General features: G+C 37.1%; 1 protein-coding gene across 1 annotated transcript in view; it reads right to left on the bottom strand.

The window, feature by feature from the left end:
- MAN1A1 (mannosidase alpha class 1A member 1) overlaps positions 1–20,396 on the bottom strand; it is a 140,095-nt gene that overhangs the window by 72,845 nt on the left and 46,854 nt on the right. The window contains exon 4 of the mRNA XM_066547076.1: positions 10,954–11,034. Coding sequence (XP_066403173.1) covers positions 10,954–11,034 — 81 coding nt within the window. The remainder of the gene's footprint in view (positions 1–10,953; positions 11,035–20,396) is intronic.

The following is a 20,396-nucleotide window of genomic DNA, read 5'->3' as shown; positions in this document are numbered from 1 at the left end:
AGAGAGAAGGCCTTTCAGGCTTCACTAAATTATTTCTATATTTAATAGCATGTAAGTTAAAACATTAGAGTACCTTAAGTGCAATTTCAAGCAGAACTAGATAGAAAAAAAGTCTTCAAAGTATGATTTTGAAAAAGGGCATCTTAGTCACCAGCTTCACTCACTCATTAATTTTGTTACCAACTGTCACAGTCTATCAAGAAAAAAATATGGCTGAGTAAGTCCTCCTCATTATCCCAGTAAATCTTTACTTTTGACCTTGGGTCAGTTAATAACCATATTAACTTAAGACAGACCCTTCAAGCAAATTAGAAAAGCTGATGGCATTTAAGACTGAACTAATTCTGCTCAGGCGTGCTGAGAACCACCACCGTAGTTTCCTGCAGCAGTGTGGCAATGATGCCCCAAAGCATTACAGCAGTTGTAAATCTTGCCTGGAATCAGGAAGATTATCTATTCTTCCCTCTAGAATATAAATGGAAATAAAAGCAACTCTGGAAAGAAAAGGCTGAGCACAGACTGAAGCATGTTTGTAAGAGATACTCTGCAAGCAGCAAATGCTGATGAGAAGGTTTCAGTTATTCACTAGTTTTGCATGATAAAAGGAAAAAGATTGAAATTGTCTGTGTACTATGAATAGTGTTTTTAAGAGCAAGTTGGGGAAAATAGCATCCTTTAAGAAAAATGGCATTCTAAGCTGCTGACTTTATTCTGCAGCTGTTAGTTTGAAGAAAACAACAAAAAAAGTTTCTAAAGTACAATGGAAGGGAGTGAAATTCATAGCATATCCTTTTCCCATGATGATCCTTAGGATCTATTGGACTGTAAAATCATCTAGTCATGCTTGCAAAAATTAAGGACAACTTGGCCCCCAAGGGACAACAAAACTTTAAAGCAGTAACAGGACTGAACCAGCTCCCAAAAACAACTAGTATGATTATTTTGCTTAGCCTGCAAAAGCAGATGATTGCCTAAAGACTGAGGGAAAGAAACAAACAGGACACATCTAGTTCTTCAGATGAACTTGTTACAGAGTATTTTTGGTAGTTCAATGCATTTGAAAAATCAGAAGCAACAGAACTGGCCCTTTATGCCAGAAAGAAGACAGCTCTTTGTTAATTGAAGGTTGACTCTACTCCAGAAACACTGCTGCTGGAGTGATCTTCCTTGTTTGCTTTAGAGTTATGTCAGTTTACATAAGACTTGGAAGTTAAAGCAAGCTCTTGAGCCTTCATGTAGCTGAATGACAAGAGTCCCCTCATCCTGCACTGTGTTAATTAGCAACTATTTGAAGGAGTTCATCAGGGTGGGGTGGGTTAATCTCAGCAATTGAAGGTGTTGGGTAAAGAATATCAGAGCTAAACACATAAAACAAAATCCAAATTCTTCAGACTATTTTACCACCTCCTGATCTCTCTTGTATCTTTTGCTTTAGTAGGAAATTAAACAGTCAGATGGCTGACCAGCTAACACCTATGGGGGTATAGAAGCTTGTATACGAGTTGACAAAAGACTTGCAATGTAAACAGTGAGCTAAGAAACTGAATCTGCTGTTTAACTGCGTCCTAAATTATTTTTTTTTCTTGAGGAAACCAAGTAAGATTTGTCTGAGACACTGGCACTACATACCACTCCTCCTTTTCAGCTTTCAAATCTTCATGTTCATCCTCTTCTCAGTTTCTGGCTTAAGAAAAGTTTGCAGTTTGCCCAATTCTGTGCACATAGCCCTGAGCAAAATGAACCCTTACATTTACTGATTGGAGGAAAACAAAGATTTGTTTTTCAAATGTTTCATGACAGCTCTGTTTAGGGGCAATCACCTGCCAAAACCACAAAACCCCACTGGCATCTATCATGCTGGAAGTGACACAGGATTTTTAATGTGCACATCTTTTCCAAATTCCTTCTCAATCATTTGCGCACAGGGTGCAAATACAGTTTGAGTATGGCAGAGGCACCTTTTGGCACAGATGATACAGCAACTGGACTCATTTATCAACCAAAACATTTACCAACATTATTCAACTGTTGCATTTTTACAAATGGCAAACAAAGCATGTGGCTTCCTGCAGTTTTTGAAAGGTGTGGGAGAAAGCTTCCTACTCATCTTACAAATCTTTCAGATTTCTGTTGCCTGAAAATAAACAATTGATCCTGCCAAAAAAAAATCCACAGGACAATTAGCCCTCACCATAAATTGATCCCAAGAGTTGGTGCTAACTTAAAGCAAATGAACCTTGTTTGTATCTGTCTCATGTTTGATCTGCTGAGCAAGATGTGTTGCAAGTGCAAAGGAGACTTTTAAAAGAATATCTCTTTCTCCTGCAGCAAGGATGCCATTATCTCTACCTATTGCTAGAGATATGAAGAGCATGCAAGAGCAGCAATGATGTCTGTCTGTTTCTGATTTCAGGCATTCAGTCTTCTCAATGATCTTCAGTTAGCTTGAAGCAGCAGAATTGGTGGGTGGCACAAAGTGGTGCTTTGAAATTAATTTCTAATCTGATCCTTTAAAGAGCTAATTGGATAGGAAGCTTCCCAAATTGCATTATACATTTCTGTTCACTCAAATTGTATTTATAATATTAAGAATATGCCTACATATTTTTTACTAGATGTAATTTAAATTTTTGGAAAGAGATATGAAGATAGAAAGATTCTTTGCTAAAGTCAGCTTTGGGAATCTGATGGAATGTCTTCATAGCTGCCAAGAGAATCAAAAATGTAGTAATCTTCTACTGGATGGTTTATGCTTTAAGCTAATAAGAGAAGGATGTTATCACCTACTTAACTCCCAACTTAATGAAAAATAACCTCAGATTCAGTTTACTGAGACAAAGCACAAAGTGGAATCTCCCATACACTGGTTATACATTGTGAAATATTTAGATGAAGAAATGAAGAGTTACTCCACATACACAGTAAAATAATATTTTCATATGGACTTTTTTTTGGTAAAAAATCAGTACAATGATTCAATAACATCTATTATTATCACCTAATTGAACATTTATACCACATCCACTGAGAGAATATACTTCCCAAATATTTTACATAGCTTGGAATTTAAGCAGTATAAATTCATGCTGATCCCACTGACAGCACTGAGATTTTTTTTGTTGCTTTCATTTGCAGAAAGAATTAAAATTCTTCACTCTACTATTATACATAAGCATTGTTATTTAGATATGACTAGTATATTTCCAACAATCTAAATGCTGCTTGCAAATGGCTCCACTGAACCCTGTATCTAACCATATGTTGTACATTTTCTATTAAATTTGCACAGCAACTCCACCACCTCCTCAGGCAGCATGTTTTTACCCTCCTCTTACTCTTCTTTATTATGAAACTGCATTTTGTGCTGCTAAGTGACAGAACTGGAAACTAAGATAAATAAAAGAGAGAAATATCTTGGAAACAACTTCTTTGCAGGTGCCTGGTGATTCTGGACAGACTGTTAATAGCATGTAATTTCTTCTGTACAGTATATCAACCCACATGCAAAGAATTCTTCTTTAGAGTCTATCTAGAGCTGCTGCTCAAAGGGAAAGCACTAACACTACTATTTCTGACAGACATTCTCTTTCCTACTGTTCTGTAGAAGCAGAATGAAGTGAAACTGTAGGAGCTAGTTGAAAGCCAAATCCTCAGAAGAAACAAACAGCTCCCTCTCAGCAGCTTGAATTCTACTTAATAACATAGCTCATGAGCTTGTGTCAAATATACCAGCTGTTACAATCACAATCCAGTATTTCTTAGGTCTCATTATAATCCATCCTCCTTTCTAGCAATTTACCATCAGCCTACAGTAGTGTGGAGGTGAGCAGGGATTTTAGTTAAAATTAATGTAATGAGCAGTGAACCTTTTTCTTATTTCCGAAGTCAACATATGAATGCAAAAACATGTCAAATAGGTTTACCATGGAACAAAGCAAATTTTCTTGTTGTTTGGAGAAAACTCCTCAAACAAACCTTTTTCTGCTAGGCAAATGGGAAACCACTAAAAGTGAACAACATAAGTTATGTACAGGTTGGAGTTCTAAACTGATATTTCTCAGATCAAACTCAGGGCTCTGATTCCTGGTTTCATAGCAGGCTTAGTTACAGCAGCTGCAGCAGGCTGTCACCACAGCTTCTCAGTCCCCTGCTGTGGGTATTCACACTGACAGACAAACAAAATGACAAACAAAAGCAAAACATACCCACTGCTGGACTCCCAGCAGACAGCAATTCACTGAATTAAGGCAAATTACCACTATTCCCACTTTACATTAGCAGAGTGGCCTGAGGGCCCTCATTCAGAGGCACAGAACCTGTTGGTGATGGCAGCTGATGCCTGATTGCAGTACAGGGGCAGAGTCTCCATCACACTGCAGGTACTCAGACTCCAGAAGCAGTTCCCTGCCAATGTACACGTGGGTGTCATCAGTAACCCCACAGCAGAGTGGGAAGAGAAGGAAAACCTAGCAGCAGCATCTTAATTAAGTGCAAGACTGGAAATCCACAACTCTGTTACCATTCTTCCAATTTTCTTCAGAATTAGGTGTGGGGGCAGCCTGAGCAGCACAGTGGCACAGAGCAGCTGAGCAAGTAGCACTGGGAGAGAGTGGACAGAAGTGTTAGGAATGGGAACACTTTTGGAGTAAAGGGAACCTATTTGAGAGAGATGGGTTTCATCAACAGTGACAGTGTAATTGCACTGCAGGAACTTAAGAGACAGAAATGGAAGACTGAAGGGCAGTCTGCTGGCAATGGCAGAGCAGCCTACATAAAAGAAAATCTTAGGAGTCAAGGTTATCTCCAGAATGTGAATCCATAGGGATTCTGCAGTACATTTTGATGCAGCTAGCACAGAAAATGAACAGCATTAGATTTATTAAAGGTGGAGAAGAGGCTGAAATAGTAATGGAGATTACAGACTGTGATTGTGGGAAACAGAGGAGATTTTAAATCCTTCTCTGTCCCTGAGTAGGCTGTTAAGTACTACATCAGAGCTGATATAAACCTTGATTTTATACAGTGTAATGACAGCTTTCTACAGAAATTAAGAATCTATAGGAAAAATAGTAGCACTTAGTTTGACTTATATTACTGTCAACAGGGGCTGCATGCCCCAAATGCAACACATTCTTTTAGAAAAAGGTTCACTTTGGTAATGTTTAAGTTTAGAAAGAGAATCAAGTTGACCAGCTGAAATGAACTTAGAAAGAAACAGCCACAAGGTTAAATTGCTTGGAGATGATTTGGAGAACAAAAGGTGAGGTTCAGAGTCCAAAAATTCTGAAATCAAAAGGTTCAGATGACTTTTTCCTTCTTTTGGTTTGAATGTAAAGAAGGTAATTAAAAGTAAAACTATATTGAGTCCAAGTAAGGAATACAGAAACTGACAAGTTAAATGAAAACTCTTAAGTCAGGCTAAATCTAATTTTTGAAGAACAGGCTAAATCTGTTCTTTAAGTCAGGCTAAATCTAATTTTTGAAGAACAAGTGTTTAAGGTTAAAAAAAAAAAAGAGAGAAATATGAGGCCTGCTAGAGAGCCATGAGAAACAATAGCAGACGTCTGTTTAAAAGAGCATAGTGCATGAACCAAAGCCTTGCTAAAAGATAAACTTGCCCCTGTGTTTAGTCTTGAGGAGCATAGACATGTTCCCATGCAAGAAGGTTCTTCAAAGAATAAGCCTAATGGACTGTTGCACTATTGAGGCTGGACTAGCAGATTTCTTGAGGTCACTTCCAAGTTGAATGGCTCCAGAATTCATTGAAATACCAAGTTAAAAAATCATAAATCTATAAAAATGAAAGAGAGCATAAAGCTCATTTCAGAGCTCTACAGGAACTAAAACATGACACCACTGAAACACTGATGCATTGCTTAAAAGTGGCAGCAGATGGATGGTAGGTGGGAAACAGGACCCAAGTCTGAAAACAGGGCTGTAGAAAGCTACAGGCAATTGCAGTCTTCTAGTCTGTACCACACAGGGAATTCTACTGCCAGTCTGTGGAGGTGATTAAGGAGGAGTTAAGTGGCATTCACAGAGAAGTGATCAAGCTGATACAGTATGCCTGGAGTTTCAAACAGCATTAGAAATCAAGCTTCCAGGACATAAAAGGGAAAGTCCTCTTGTTAACTAGTGTCAAGTTAAGTGAGAGGAAGCAGGAGATAAAACATGCGCTCAGTGCTCACACTTGGTGAGCTCAGATCCCCAAGGCACATACACTGGAACTCAATCACAATTTGCAGAAAAGGCCAACACCCTTGTAGAGGTGACAAAAACTTAATTCTCCTACCATTCAAGACTGCTAAATGATGGAAATTTTTTTTTTTTTTGTATTCAAGGAATTTAAATATTCTCTCTGAAGAGACACCTCTACAAGAGAGGGAGAGACAGAGAGAATAGCTACAGCTAAATTCTGCAGAATGTCTCAGCACTATATGAAGTCAGCAATCTTCTGTGGTCAGCCTGGCAAAGGCAGTTGGAGATCAATAGCATCTGCATCATTATTTCATGCCTGCTCCTCGTTAGTAAGATAGCTTGACAATCACTGAGGGAGAATGGTTTACAGTGAGCAATGATTAGGTCTGTCTGAAGTCAGACAGGAAGCCAAGATAAGTGAGGTTGAACAGTGGCACTGTAACTCCAACTCTAAATGCAGATATAAACTAATTAAGTATGCCATGACTTTTTTCCCCATTTTTTTAACCTCTAATTAACAGCTAGTAGAGAGAAACACACGAATCTCCAAGTCCAATATCTATCATGAAGAACTTGGGTTTTTTTCCTTTGATTTTTTTTGGTTTGGGAGTTTTTGGAGGTAATTTGTTTGTTCTGGTTTGTTTTTGTTATTCCTTCCCCCTCATTAGAATAAATTAGTGTTCCTTCAAACAGGTTATCCTGCCACAGTAAAAAAATTACAAATCTGTTACATTTCAGCTTCATGACATGGAGAAGAATGGCAATATGAGCATATTATACAGGAAGAACAGCAGAACAGCTGCCGCATCCAAAATATTTTAATTCTGGGGGAAAAAAAAAGCTACTTATCCCATTCACAAAACAGAAAAGCTTCAAAGGAATCTGGGAAATTACCAGCTGTATCTGAAACTCATGGCCTTCTTATTCACTTCAGAGTGTTTTGGATTAACTTTTTTGCTGCTCACACAAACAGCAAACTAAAAGCTCCTTCTATTTCTGCCTGTGCAATGTATTCCCAGACTGTGGAGCCAACCTTCAAGTAAAACAGTCCCCTTATTACTTAGTTTTAGTAGTGCCTTTTAGAGCCAGTTATGAGTAAATCAGAAGACCTAGAGAATGTACCAACCCCACTGCACTAAGGCAGGGCCATACATTTGGCACGACTTTCAGCACCAGTATCACAGCTATTCCCAGCAGTGAAAACTACAGTGCTCACAAGTAATGTTTGTGGTCTCCATGAATTCCAAGAAAAATCTTAGCTGCTGTTAGAGGGTTCAGTGTTGTCCTCCTCCAAAAGTTAATGAATTATCTCTGTATATGACTACATTTGGAAGTGTAAATACTTGGGTCTGCAGGACAGAGGACCTTGCTGCATGCAATACTCCTGACCCTTGGTATACCAGAATTTAACATCAAACTAGCAAGTACAGCAAGGCAGTTGTAAAACAAATTTCTCCCTTACATTTTATTTTTCATTTCAAAACAAAAAAAATACTTAAATGAGGAATCTTCCAAGATTCTAAGACATGTCTTGTACTTAATCAAGGTTTAATTTGAACAAAATGATCAAGAAAGTTTGAAAAAAAATTTGTCCCAGTCCTGTGGGATAAATCTATCATATTACAGTTTCCTAAAGATATTTTCTTAAAACCAAAAAAATTTCCAATACTAGCAGTGCTTTTAGGGAGTCAGGCTTATTTTTAATAATAATTTACAGCCAGTGACTCATAGAAAAAATACCAAGAAAAAAAATACCAAGAAAAGCATTCACATGCAATATTGTTATGACGGACTTAAAAACTGAAAAGAAACCAAAAAATAACCAACAACAACAACAAAAAAAAGAGCATCAGTTAAACAGTTATTCATCTTAAAATCAAGTTTTCTGATATTTGTAGCTATATGACAAATGAAGTTGATATTTGACTGAAACTCTTTTTGACTTGGGTTTAGACAGATATCACAGTGAAAAAAAAAAGGCATATGATATTTCTAGCCCTTTAAGGTATTTCATATGAATTCTAGTAAGGTAGAAATTGTAGGAAGTTTAACAGAAAACTTCTCGTGGCTCTATTTGCAAGTGAGCAGCACATATAGTTATCAAGGGGTAAAGTATTCAAATTGTTCATTTATAGAATGATCCACATTGGTGACTTTATCTAAATGAACTATTATGTGAGTAGGATGTTTTAGGAACTACTCAGTATGATAGCATATTCTTTAATCGTGATTAGTTAGACTTACAAATGATTATGGAACATACAATGTGTTGCAGCTTTGGATCATTACCCATGGAAATGTAATTCAGAAGCACAAACAATAATTATTTCCATCACTCCTTCTACCGAAACATAGCTTTCTTTAATTAGAATACTGGTAAGTGAGCACAGCAAATATAAGATTTTTTAATAGTTAATCTGATAAAGAATTAATTGAGCTTTTAACGGAGGAAGTTTAATCCTTCAATCAGTGTGCATACAGATTGTGCTACCTTTTTAGGAACACCCACTAATGTCATGGAGCAACAGATTACTAAAGATATATTTTCTATGGTGGCAGCCAGCCTCTGGGGCCCTCAGACCTGTCCACACCTCTCAGCAGCAGCAGGGAAGAAGAGACCCACGTAATACAGAAAAATCTTACCCTGCTGCATCCCATTCTTTCCATTGGCAGAGGTTGGCTATTGCCACAGCATGTTGGGATTTAGGAGACAAATCATGAAGTTTCCCCAAATCTGATGAAGGCAGAGCATGCTGAATTGAACTCTCTAAGCCACCAGAACAACTGTTTAGGGACTTCATTCTGTCTTGGATAGCAGATGTCTAACAGAGAACGTGAGAACCAGTGGCAAACATGGACGATGCCCTTCCTGGCCTGCAAGAGCTTGGCATCCTCCTTAATAATAAACCTCTTCTCTGTATGTAAGAGGCAATTTTACTTTCATTACTGAGTCCCTCAGTTTTAGAATGGGCACTAGCATCCTTTATCACTGATGTTCTACTGCAAAGAGTTCCATTCCATTTAATAATCCGTTGTGAGAAACACTTTCTTGTGCTTCAGATGTCTCCTCATTTCATTTGTGCAAGAGTTTTACTGGAACATGAGTGCTGCTTTCAATCTAGCTGGAGAGGGGGTGGTAAAACTGCCTCTCTGAGGATGAAGGAATGGTTGAGAAGCAATGACTAGGTGTTATTTAGGAGAAACTATACACGCTGATTGAAAGTGAGACTGCACACTAACAGACACAGGACATAAGCCATCAACATACATATGAAATCACCAGCACTGATGACAAAGGATTAAGGCATTTCTTGGCAGACAAACTGCCACTTGATGTAAAGGCCCATGAGCATTCATCTACCAGCTCATCTGCCAAGAAATGAGCTTCTGTCAGGACTGGTTAATTAACCTGTACCAATAGCTTATGCTAGAAAAGCCCACACCTGTTTCCCAAGTAGATCTCCAGTGAAAAGAGAAGAAACATAAGTGAAATAATATCTAGCAAAGATCCAGACACCAGCTCCCAAGAACATCTCAATTTTTTTCATTACTGTTAAGTGTCTGACTGCATTTTTTCTCCTGTAAAATTACAAGACTATTCAAATAATAAAACCTGTGCATTTTAAGACAGGAACGTCTTTTCCATACCATCTACACTCAGCACAGGTCCATATGAAATAAGCAGGTAAGTCTAGTTAAGATATAAAAGTGTCAGAGGAATTTTGTCTCCTTATAACTGCTTTGTCAGGTAGATGACCCAGCAGTACCTGCTAAAACAGCTTTAACATAATGATAAATTTTAACAAAAAATAATCATGCACAGCCATAGAATTAAAGTAATTTAAAGTGACAGGTTCAACTAGTATTTGGGAAATTTACTCATGAAAAAAATTAATTTCCTTGGATTCGTGGAGTTTCTGCTAGTAATTGCTTTGGATTTAAGGAACGATAAATTCAATTTATGGTTAAAGAGTACTAACTTGTGTAATCCTGCAACAAAATACTACTATAATCCAGAGACAAAACAAGAATTTAAACTAGTAAGATTAAAGAGTTTTCAACTGCCAAGCTAAAACTTGAAAATATACATGTCATTTAAAACGGTACTTGTGACTCTTTTGGCCTTCTCCAAAAATATTATATAAGTAATTGCATTTAGACAAAGCTTTAAGATGAAATTGCACCTTCATTCTCTCCAGAAACCATGGCAGGTAATAGAGATTAATAGGTTATAAATGCTTTAGAGACATTCACATGTACAGGTTTATAGCTGCCTTTTCTTACTTAACATGTCTTCTCCATGTGAGTTGAAGGCTCAGGTTCAATTATGCAAACAGAAAGTAAGAGTTTAAACAGGTTCAAGGGTACACTTGAAACCCATTTGAGAAGCAGGAAGGTGGTGCACCAAACCTACCACTACCACAGAGTAGGAACTCCACAATTACACACTCTAGCATGAAGCCCAGAAGATGTACTGGGTGTGATTCCCACTCAGGATAAAACCTGAAATATCAGATAAAACCTGAAAAGTACTGAAATATCACTAAACACCTAAAAGAAGCAATAGATTTAGGACTTAAGGAAAGGGGCAGCAATAGAAACAAGAAGATCCATTGGACTGGTCTCCATTGTACAAGCCATTTTCAAAGTTTTAAACAATGGATAAATGAAATTATTTAATTTGGATAAATAAAATAATTAAAATTAAATTTAATGACTTATCTAGATGATGATATATCAGATAAACCATCTTACTTCTTCTCCTGAAAGATAGTAAGCTGAAAGTAGTCCACCGACGAAACGAATGTTGACTTCAAATACGGAAATTTCAGCATTCTGTTGAAACAAACATAAATTTATTTCTATAGAGGTTTATTTTTACATACATACATATATATATATATATATACATATATATACATACACATATACAGGTTTTAAGGCACAACAGCCTTAAATAGCAAAACACAGAAGATGTAGGGAAGGCCAACACAAGAATTTAAAGCATTTCTTTCTCTTCTTCGCTTTGACAAAATATCCTCATCCTGCTCAACTTTTTATCTCTTCTTTTGGGCTCTAGGGCTTTCTCCAAATCCACATACCTAAGTACTTATCATTCCTTGCAGATGATTCAGCATTTGCCCAAAAGGTGCTCTTGGACCTCAGGTCCCACACTATCTCCCCTCACTCCATCTCAGACAGATCAGTATTGATCAAAATGTCCCATCAAGTGCTTTCCTACTTCAGTCTAAATGCTGCTTACTGCAAACAAGAAGGTAACACTAGAATGAGTTTATTATGTGCTCATAAAAAAATGTAATCATTATGTGTATTCACAAGGAAGATGGTTCCCTATTACAGTGATAGCCCTTTCCAAGCTGGTGTGGATGAATCTTTTACTAATGACAAAGACTTGGTCCAGTCAGTATCTACCTCAAAACTCAAAGCACACTCTTTCCCTGCCTTTTGAAATTCAAGCATAATTGAGGAATCTGAGTCTCACATGCTTTTGTTCTTTATTAAGGCAATTCCAATTTTACTCCAACACTCACTCGAGGCATTCAGCTAAAAAGTTGGTCCAGGGAAGTTTCTAAATTTTTGCCTTTTTATGTAATATTACTGTTTTAATTTCTGTGTTTCTGCAGAAAAAGGTGCCCAACAGTGTCCCAAAATTTTGGGCAAGTAAAAAAGGCATTTGACTTTCACATGTTCTGGGTTGCTCTTACTTCTACTGAGTCACTTTTCCTTTTTCTATTTGCGAACATACACTATAACTATATTTAATATAAATCAGTGCATGGTGGAGCTGATGGATTTTCTTCTGAAAGGCTTGCAGGCTTTTTTCATTTAGCTGGGTTTTGTGCTTTTCCAGTTTAAGCATTTAGATGTCAGTTTGTGTAGGAGGGAAGAAGTTGCTCCCTATTTTTTATGGATTTTGAATTGCAGCAAACTGCCTTTACAGAAAAAACAAACAAACAAATCAGCACTGGGCTACTTAACAGAAATATTATTTCATGCTTTTCAGTTTCCAAGGTGCTCTGATTAAGAAAAGGTATCTAGACACCTTGCAGAGTTGGTGAGCTTCTTGTAAATTGTAAAGGTACAGGCTTCAAAACACACTCTCAGGCTTGCTACAGTGCTAGTTGGTCTACACTCAGGAATTTTTCTCCTCCAAAATGTATTCTGCACTTCCCCCTCTAAAAAGAGGACATAATTTCCATTCAGAATGACTCTGATTAATACATAATTAATATAGTATGTGTGTGCCTGTAAAATTTTTTAACACATGTGAGCACAATTCAAAGGGGCTGACAAAGTAAAGCCATCACACATATCTGACCCTTGAAAACTCAGACTGGCATCATGGCTGAAGACTGCAAAATTATCTTGCTGTCTTGCAGTGTTCAGAACATAACATTCTTACAAGCTTATTTTGAGTAATCTAGAAATCTGCAGTTTCTCCTCTGTCACTGCTCTCTCCCACTGCTCCTCTCCTATTCTTTCTAAGAGAAACAACAAAGTTTAATTTCTGCAGCTTAATTTCTGTTTCCAAAATGCCTTTTATTCAAATTCTGTTATTTCTCTTTACAAGTGTTCAGTCATTGTCTCACTGAATGCAGCAATAAGGCAAATGGAAACAGGTACTCATCTCAACTTCAACATTCCTCTGCAGGCTTTTTTATTATGCCATGATCCACATTAAACCTGGGGAGGGGGATACAAAGACATTTAAATTCTCTAGAAATCTGAACTAACTAGATGATGCATCTGTTCACCTGCTAATCAGGCTACCTGTGTTGGAACTACAGTACATGTACATTAAATACAGAAGTACACCTGAAAATCCAACATATAATACAGCTGGTAGAGAACTGATTTGACTAAAGAAAGGCTGATCTGACCTGATCTGATTGAAGAAAGGATGATCAAATGAGTGAAAGGGGTGGCTTCTCTTCTGTGGAGACTGAGCTAGCTGAAATTCTTATGAATAGTATGAGAATATGAATATGTGAACCTTCTTCAGAAGTTCAGGTCCTTTCCATTTCAATCCTGAGCCTTAGCACATGTCAAGTACCTTTCTTTGATGTGGGAAGGTTGAAGCTGTAAAGAGGTAGGTCTCAGATGAGGAAATGAGTTAATCAGATATCCCAGACACTTGTGTTTCCTTTGAGAACTGAATTAAATTACTTTTTGATTTTCAATTGCTTCAAGTAAATTGAGTGGTGTATGACCTGAATATTTTGTCTCCAGAACTTTACATTTTGCCTTTCTGGATTTAAATATGACCACTTAACTCACAAAACCATTGCTATCTTTCAAGGAGTGCAAAGGCCCTTTAAGGAAGGCTCAGTATGTGTGCGCTGACATCTGCTTCTGGAAATCAGCTACAGACAAGAAGACTACTTGGAAATAATTTGAATAAAGGTTTTACTGTTGAGCCACAAAGATTAATTGCACTGTAATACTGAACATGTGTTGAAGGGGTGATCTTTCAGGACATTTCTCGAAGGCAACCATTGTTCTAATGCCATCAGATTCCCAATAGGTCACTTGAACCTCTGAACCTTCATTTGGAATATTTGCCTCTTACCAAAATCTTTATGCAAGCCACTGAAGCAGGCAAACACTGCAACAGTCATTTCATGAATAGTAGATTTGAAATCTGTATGCCTGATAGTTATTCCTAAACTCATTGTACCAGGTTAATATTATTCTCAGCACACAAATAACTCTAAGTGGCAAAACAATTAAAGTTTTATAATTTCACATCAAGCAAACATGTCTACATGTTTTTGTGAAGGAAAGTTTGTGTGAAGAAGTAGTCTGTTAAAAAAATGAACTTGTCCTAAAAGTAGAAGATTTCTGCTACACCAAATTTACCCTTCTTCCTGGTTTGATTTTTAAAATTTTTGTATGATATGACACATTGAAAATGCCATACCCTGATCATTACTCTCTTTTCATACATTTAATCATCCACATACAGTTTGCACAAATGAGTCTGTATATTTCTACTCAGCAGTAAAATTCTAAGTAAGCAATATTATTTTTTATTTTGCTCTCAGATCAATCTGTATATGAATACCTTAAGATTCATTTAACAGTACCAGAATATATCAGAAAAACTTTCATCTGAACTTCCCAAAATTTCTACTTCACCATCTGTAGAAGTGAGAATTATTTTTTATTTTAAATTTCGCCTTCTCTTTTATTGTTATTATTGTTTTATTGTTTTATTATTCTATTATTGTTTTATTGTTATTGTATCACCTACATAGCAAGTCTGAGAAGTGGTTGAATTAATTCCACTACTTCTAATGGAAATCCTGTAAGGCAAAGTGACTGGACATGCATATTTCAAGATTAATAAGATGTTCCCTTTTTAAGGTACCAAGTGTAAAAGACAGGTCTGAACAACTGGATAAATATAATTTCCAGTTTTATGGTCTTTACATTAGTACCCCAAATAGACTGTGCTCTGTATGAGAATATCTGAAACACCTTTGCTAGAACATCTCTTACCTATGCTAACATCTAAACATCAGTTTGATCTGATATTTGCAGGCCTCACTTTTAGAAAGGATTCTGAAAGTCTGCAGGTACTTGGAAAAGAGTTACATGTATTTGGAATAACATGTTTTTGTTTTAATTCCAGGGCTTTTATGTTAATTGTAGAATGTGAGTAATGTGGTCTTTCATCTTATATTTATTCAGTAATTTATCATTCACTATTTGAACCATAAATGAAATAGTCCAACTACTATACAAGATCCAGAGAAATTGTGACTTCTGATCAGTGTACTTGAGAAAAAAATAGAAAACAAAAAGCAATGTATGAATCCAATATGTGCTGTGAGAGCAAAGCTGACAGGTTTCAGGAATTTCATCTGATTTTTTTATTAGCATCTAAAGATGAAATTACTTTGATGCAGACATACAGCATCCTTTACATTACTGACTAGATGCATAACACCAAAGTTATGTTAAAATTGTTTTTTTAGTAGAAGAAAACCCATCGCTCAGAAACACTCAAGATGCTGGAGAAAATTACAGATATAACTAGGAAACCTATTATACTAACTCCTTTTAAAGAAAGGGAGAGTGACAATGACTTAGCAAGACATATCTTCAAAAAGCAACAAATATAACCAAACAAGGAGGGGGCAGGCAGAATAAAGTGCCAAGACTTACATTAGTTAGCCTGTGTTACTCTGCATTTCTATTTTATTTGCAAATCTATGACAGGGCCAATTTGATCTCAGCTGCATCTCACCACAAGACTTCCCTCCCCCTTCCCTAAACCGGAGGATTACAACTGCAACTGGTAAACTATTGAGGCTTCAAACAGCTGTTATATTGAATTTAATATTGAAAACATTGTTCAGACAACAAACTGTCAACTGGGCTCTCCTGAAGGTCTTCTCCCATTGAACTCCTCCAGCTTCCCAAAAATTGGTATTCATATCCTTCTGGATCATTTCCTAATGCATCTTATTCCTGATAATCTTCCCCTCCACAATTCACAGACCAAGGCCAAAACAATTTCCATCGGTATTTTCTCATGGGAAGTCACCCTCCCTTATGAACACAACATTTGAAGCACAACACTCTTTTATTTATCCACCTGGCACTCACCAGCAGCACTGGTTACATGTTCTGTCATTCAAAATTCAGCTGGAGAAAATACTGTGTGCTCTTTACACAGATGAATGTATTCCCAATGAACAAATCACCTTAATTTACATTTGATAAAGAGCTTACTCTATTAGTTTTTATAAAGATAACAAAAAATAATGCCACAAGTCCTATCATATAATTTGTTCTAGTCTTCTCTATTGCAAAGATTCCTTCCAAAACCTTCCTTCCTTTGGTTCTCCTGTTCTTGTATCATCAAGAGTGTTCAGAACTTCAGCCACCTCATCTGCATTTCCATCTATTGCTCCTGTGTAGAAGGAATATAGCAACTCCCCCCCCATGCACACACACCATGGCAAGCAGCCCATACCCTGAAGTTTAACAAGCTGTGCAAGAGAACACCAGGGAGCCTGTACTGAAGAATGCTGAATAATGTATATAATTCTAGACTAAAAAGTGGACACAAAGGGCCCACATTTCCTGTGAAATGAGATGAACTTGTAATTATTATTACTATTAAATAATAATATTCCCCTGTTGAAGCACAAAGGTTGGGAACAGCAACAAATCCTAGCATTTTCAAGCAGCCCAGGAATTACAATAGAGTCACAGATAGTACTACAATAGCTCACTTTCAACTATTGCAATTAAACAAGATTTTAATTACCTGCAATTGTGGGGGGAAAAAAGTTTCATTCATATTCCACAAATGAAAGTTACTGGCAGCTTGCTAAAATATTCAGTTCCCAAAGACATGGGAAATAATCTTAGCAACCTTTTTATCACAAGTGTCAAAGCCTTATTATTGCATAACACATTATTTAACCTTGCTGAAGTCTCTGCATTGCAAACTGCAGGCACAAAAATAAAGTGCTACTGAAGGCATTAATAAACTCTAGCAGCAAAAGAACTGTGTTTAGTAATGAATTTGCAGGATCTCTTTTTAGCCCATCAAAATTGGTTCTTACACATAATTAAAACAAAATCAAGTCACTTTGAAGTCTGGCATTTAGAGTGTACTAATACGTTATGTGGCAAACTAGTAATCAAATAGTCCCACAGACTAAAGAACCATTTTCACCTGCTGGCCTTCTTAAGATTTCTCTCTGACCCATGACTTTTTTTTTCTTTTTTTTTTTTTCAAATGGGAAAGCTGTTCCAAATAGCTGTATTAGGAAACTTTCTGATTTTTTCACTTGAACAGGAAAAATACCAAGAATAAAGAGCCAAAAAACTATAATGTTCCAAGTTAGAACAGTAGGTTGTTGACTGTAAAATACAAGTCAGTCATAATACCTACAGTTTGAAAATAGGATTTAGGTTTGTAAATGCTGAAGTTTGAAATAAGCAAACTGAAGTCTGGAAGTCTGTACTGTTACTGACTGCCACATCACAGATACAACTGAGTCAATGATAAATGCTGGAAGCCTTATTTATGCAAATAATATTTGCTATTCTGGAACCTTGCAAAGGGGGTATGCTAATCTATACATGACAATAGAAAAATCCCCATAACTTCAAGTTTCTCCACTTTCACCAGTTCTTTTCCAGTTCTCAAATAACAGGCATGTCACTCACAAAACTTCTAGGTTGCATGAAGCTGCTGACCAAACCTCTTTGAAAGACACTCAGATTTGCTGAGCTAAGCACAAAGATGAAAGTCAGAAGTGGTAAGTTAGCCTTCAAGCTTCAAAAGTGGTATATAAAATCAGATACAGTGACTGACCGCTGCTTAAGAGCATTGGTAGGACACAAGACAGAGGGCATCCTCACCTTCTTCCTCATTTCCTTCTCTTTATGCAGTTCCTCAATTCATTAGTACCTGTCTTTGAGAGCAAATAATGAAATGCCCTTCATACTTTCCTTATTTCTCTCTTATCTGGGCAAGTGCATGGCTTTCTGCTCCATACCTTGTTCCCATTCTGATCTTGTCTGGCTACACGTCCATCAGACAGCTGGTCAGTTGGTCAGGGTATGAATCCAAGTCCTGTCCCGTGTACAATTTGATTGCTAGCACCTTCTGGTCCTGGTGAGGGTCCCTGTTGTTCCAAGTCAATGCCCAGACATGCTTTAGAACACTGTGTAGACCAAGGACTGCTCCCAGTAGGCAGTACAGGCAAGACTACCCTTTTGCACAGAAGGAGTTTAGCAGGGCTGAGGAAGAAGGGGATGGATCACTTGGTCACTCATCCTAAAGATACTGGGGTGTGTTTGGGCATGGATGCAGAGCACCATCGATCCAATACTGAACAACTCCCAAACCCTCACTGCTGCACCATGTGGCTCAGCTCCTGCACCACTACTCCCCAACACCTGACCCCTTCATCTGCCTCATCAAGATCCCTTTTCCTCTCTCTCTCTCTTCCCAAGCATGTATTCAATGTTATTTGGCCCTTGGACTGCAGAGATCAATAGCTTTTTCCTTCCCAGTGTGAAGCAGAAGTGGGGTGGTGCTACAGAAACTCCTTCAGAAAGCTCTGTGTGTGTGTATGCAGCTTCTGAAACAAATAAGAAAAAATAAGATCAGAGGAGCAGACAGCATGCATAGTTGTAGCTAGGAAACAGCCAAGTTCCCTAAAAATCCCATTAAAGACAGGTTCCCTTTTCCTGCCTTGTAACCTGCTGATACAGAGCCCAGCCCATCAGCTGCAGCCTTGGGCTGTGCACTGTGGAGGGGCGTGTGGGCAGCAGCCTGGGTGGGGAGGTCAGAACAAAGCCTTGGCTATATTAATTAGAAGAGCAAAGATGAATCCCCCAGACACATGAAGTGATTTAAGAGAGAACAGAGCACATATCCATCGTGCTACTCAAAGCTAAGACCATGGATTTAGCCACTGCAAATATCATCTTTTTCCAAAAGTATGTCTATATTATAATATTGACAGAATCAGAAAATGCAACATAATTCCTGAAGGAATGGCTCAGTTTAGCTCAAACTTCTGCAAGGTTTCAAATTTAAAAAAAAAAGTCAGCAGTTGTGACATAAAAAAGCTCCAAGCATTGCAATGTGGATATCTCAGTTATAAAATCACAGGGCTACCAGCTGTAGCTTTAATGAAAATAGCCTGTGTTACACTCCAAAAGGGAAAGCTTCTAAACATACCCACTGACAAGCTTACTAAAGTGCACAAGTTTGCCAAGAAAGGTGCTGCTGACTTAACTAGAGTTTTCCCTCAAAATCAAAACCTATCTTGGGAAAGGTAAAGAAGAGCAACCCTGACATCTAATTCATTGAACTGCGAGATTGAAATCCAACGCTTAAGGAGACGTTGCCATTTCCCATTAAGTCATCTTTATTCCATAAATCCTTTCATGTGGATAAACTAGTGCCTACTTTACAAAGTAACACCAGGCAACTTTTATGATCAGGTGTTGAGAGTGGTGTGAGTGCTGGCCAAATAGTTTGGTGAATCTTCTGGAGTTTGTAAAATTTTCCTATATCCAGCTGCATTGAGAGAGAACATAAGGAGTAAAAATTCTGCTACAGAATACAGTCACAGCAATTTTTGTAAATAACATCTTAAAGAAAATTAAAGATTTGAAAGACATGGTTCTAAGAATAAATGAAGAGAAAAACGTATTCTACTTATGGAAATATGCTGATTAAGCAGTCCCTGCCCAGGAAATGATCAGAAACATCAAAGACAAGTTTATACTACTCAGAAGAAATAACTCTTAAGGATATGTGAGTCAGTTATTCCAAATAAATCACTTTAATGGGACAAAGGTTTCTAAAACAGAAGCAAGTAATAGTGTACATAACATTTTTGCAGAATATGTCATGTAAGGTCTGATACATGATAAACACTTCAACACAAAAGAGAACTGCTGTTCTTTAAACTGTAAGATATAAACACAAAATGGCATTTGAATCTAAAATCTATACTTAAAGTGGAAAACTAAATAAAAGTGCAAGTTGAGTAGCTTCCAACAATCCAGCCGCCATTAAACAAACGGGCATCCATTATTAAATTTGGCATCGCAGTTATTTATTTTAATTTCCTTGTTCCAGTTTGGGAAAATTCATCTACTCACTGCTGATGCCAATGTAAAATTCAATTACATATGATTATGAAGTATTATGAAAATAATTTTGTGAGGTGTTGAACTCCAGGCTGCTATTTACAGGAATATCAGTAACAATATACTGTTAGTGACGCACGTCAGTGTTATCTGTGAAGCTGCTTTGGTAAATCAGCTTGACTCCTGCATTGAACAGCTAATGGAATATGAAATTTCCAACATTTTCTTAGCTTATAAGCATTACTGAGAAAAAAAAGGTACATCAAAAAGAGGAAATGTAGGCAATACCATCTAAAAGTTTCCAGTACGAAATATATCAAGATATATGTAAACCCAAAGATTTTCATGTTAATAATGTAAATCACTTTACAAAGCTTTACAATGTTCCTCCAAGTAGAGCTCAGCTCATCCTTTTAAGTGGAGTTTGTTATTTTCTGCTGTCTTATCCTGGTTTTTAAACATCTTGATAATACCAAGCTAATAAGACAGGAATTTAGTATTACAAAAATACCTTTAGGGAAAAAAATTTTATGCACAAA

This window comes from Molothrus aeneus, chromosome 3 (genome assembly GCF_037042795.1).
Source record: "Molothrus aeneus isolate 106 chromosome 3, BPBGC_Maene_1.0, whole genome shotgun sequence".
NCBI lineage: Eukaryota > Metazoa > Chordata > Aves > Passeriformes > Icteridae > Molothrus > Molothrus aeneus.
The sequence above is the reverse complement of the archived record's forward strand: the minus strand, read 5'-3'. Positions and strand labels throughout refer to the sequence as shown.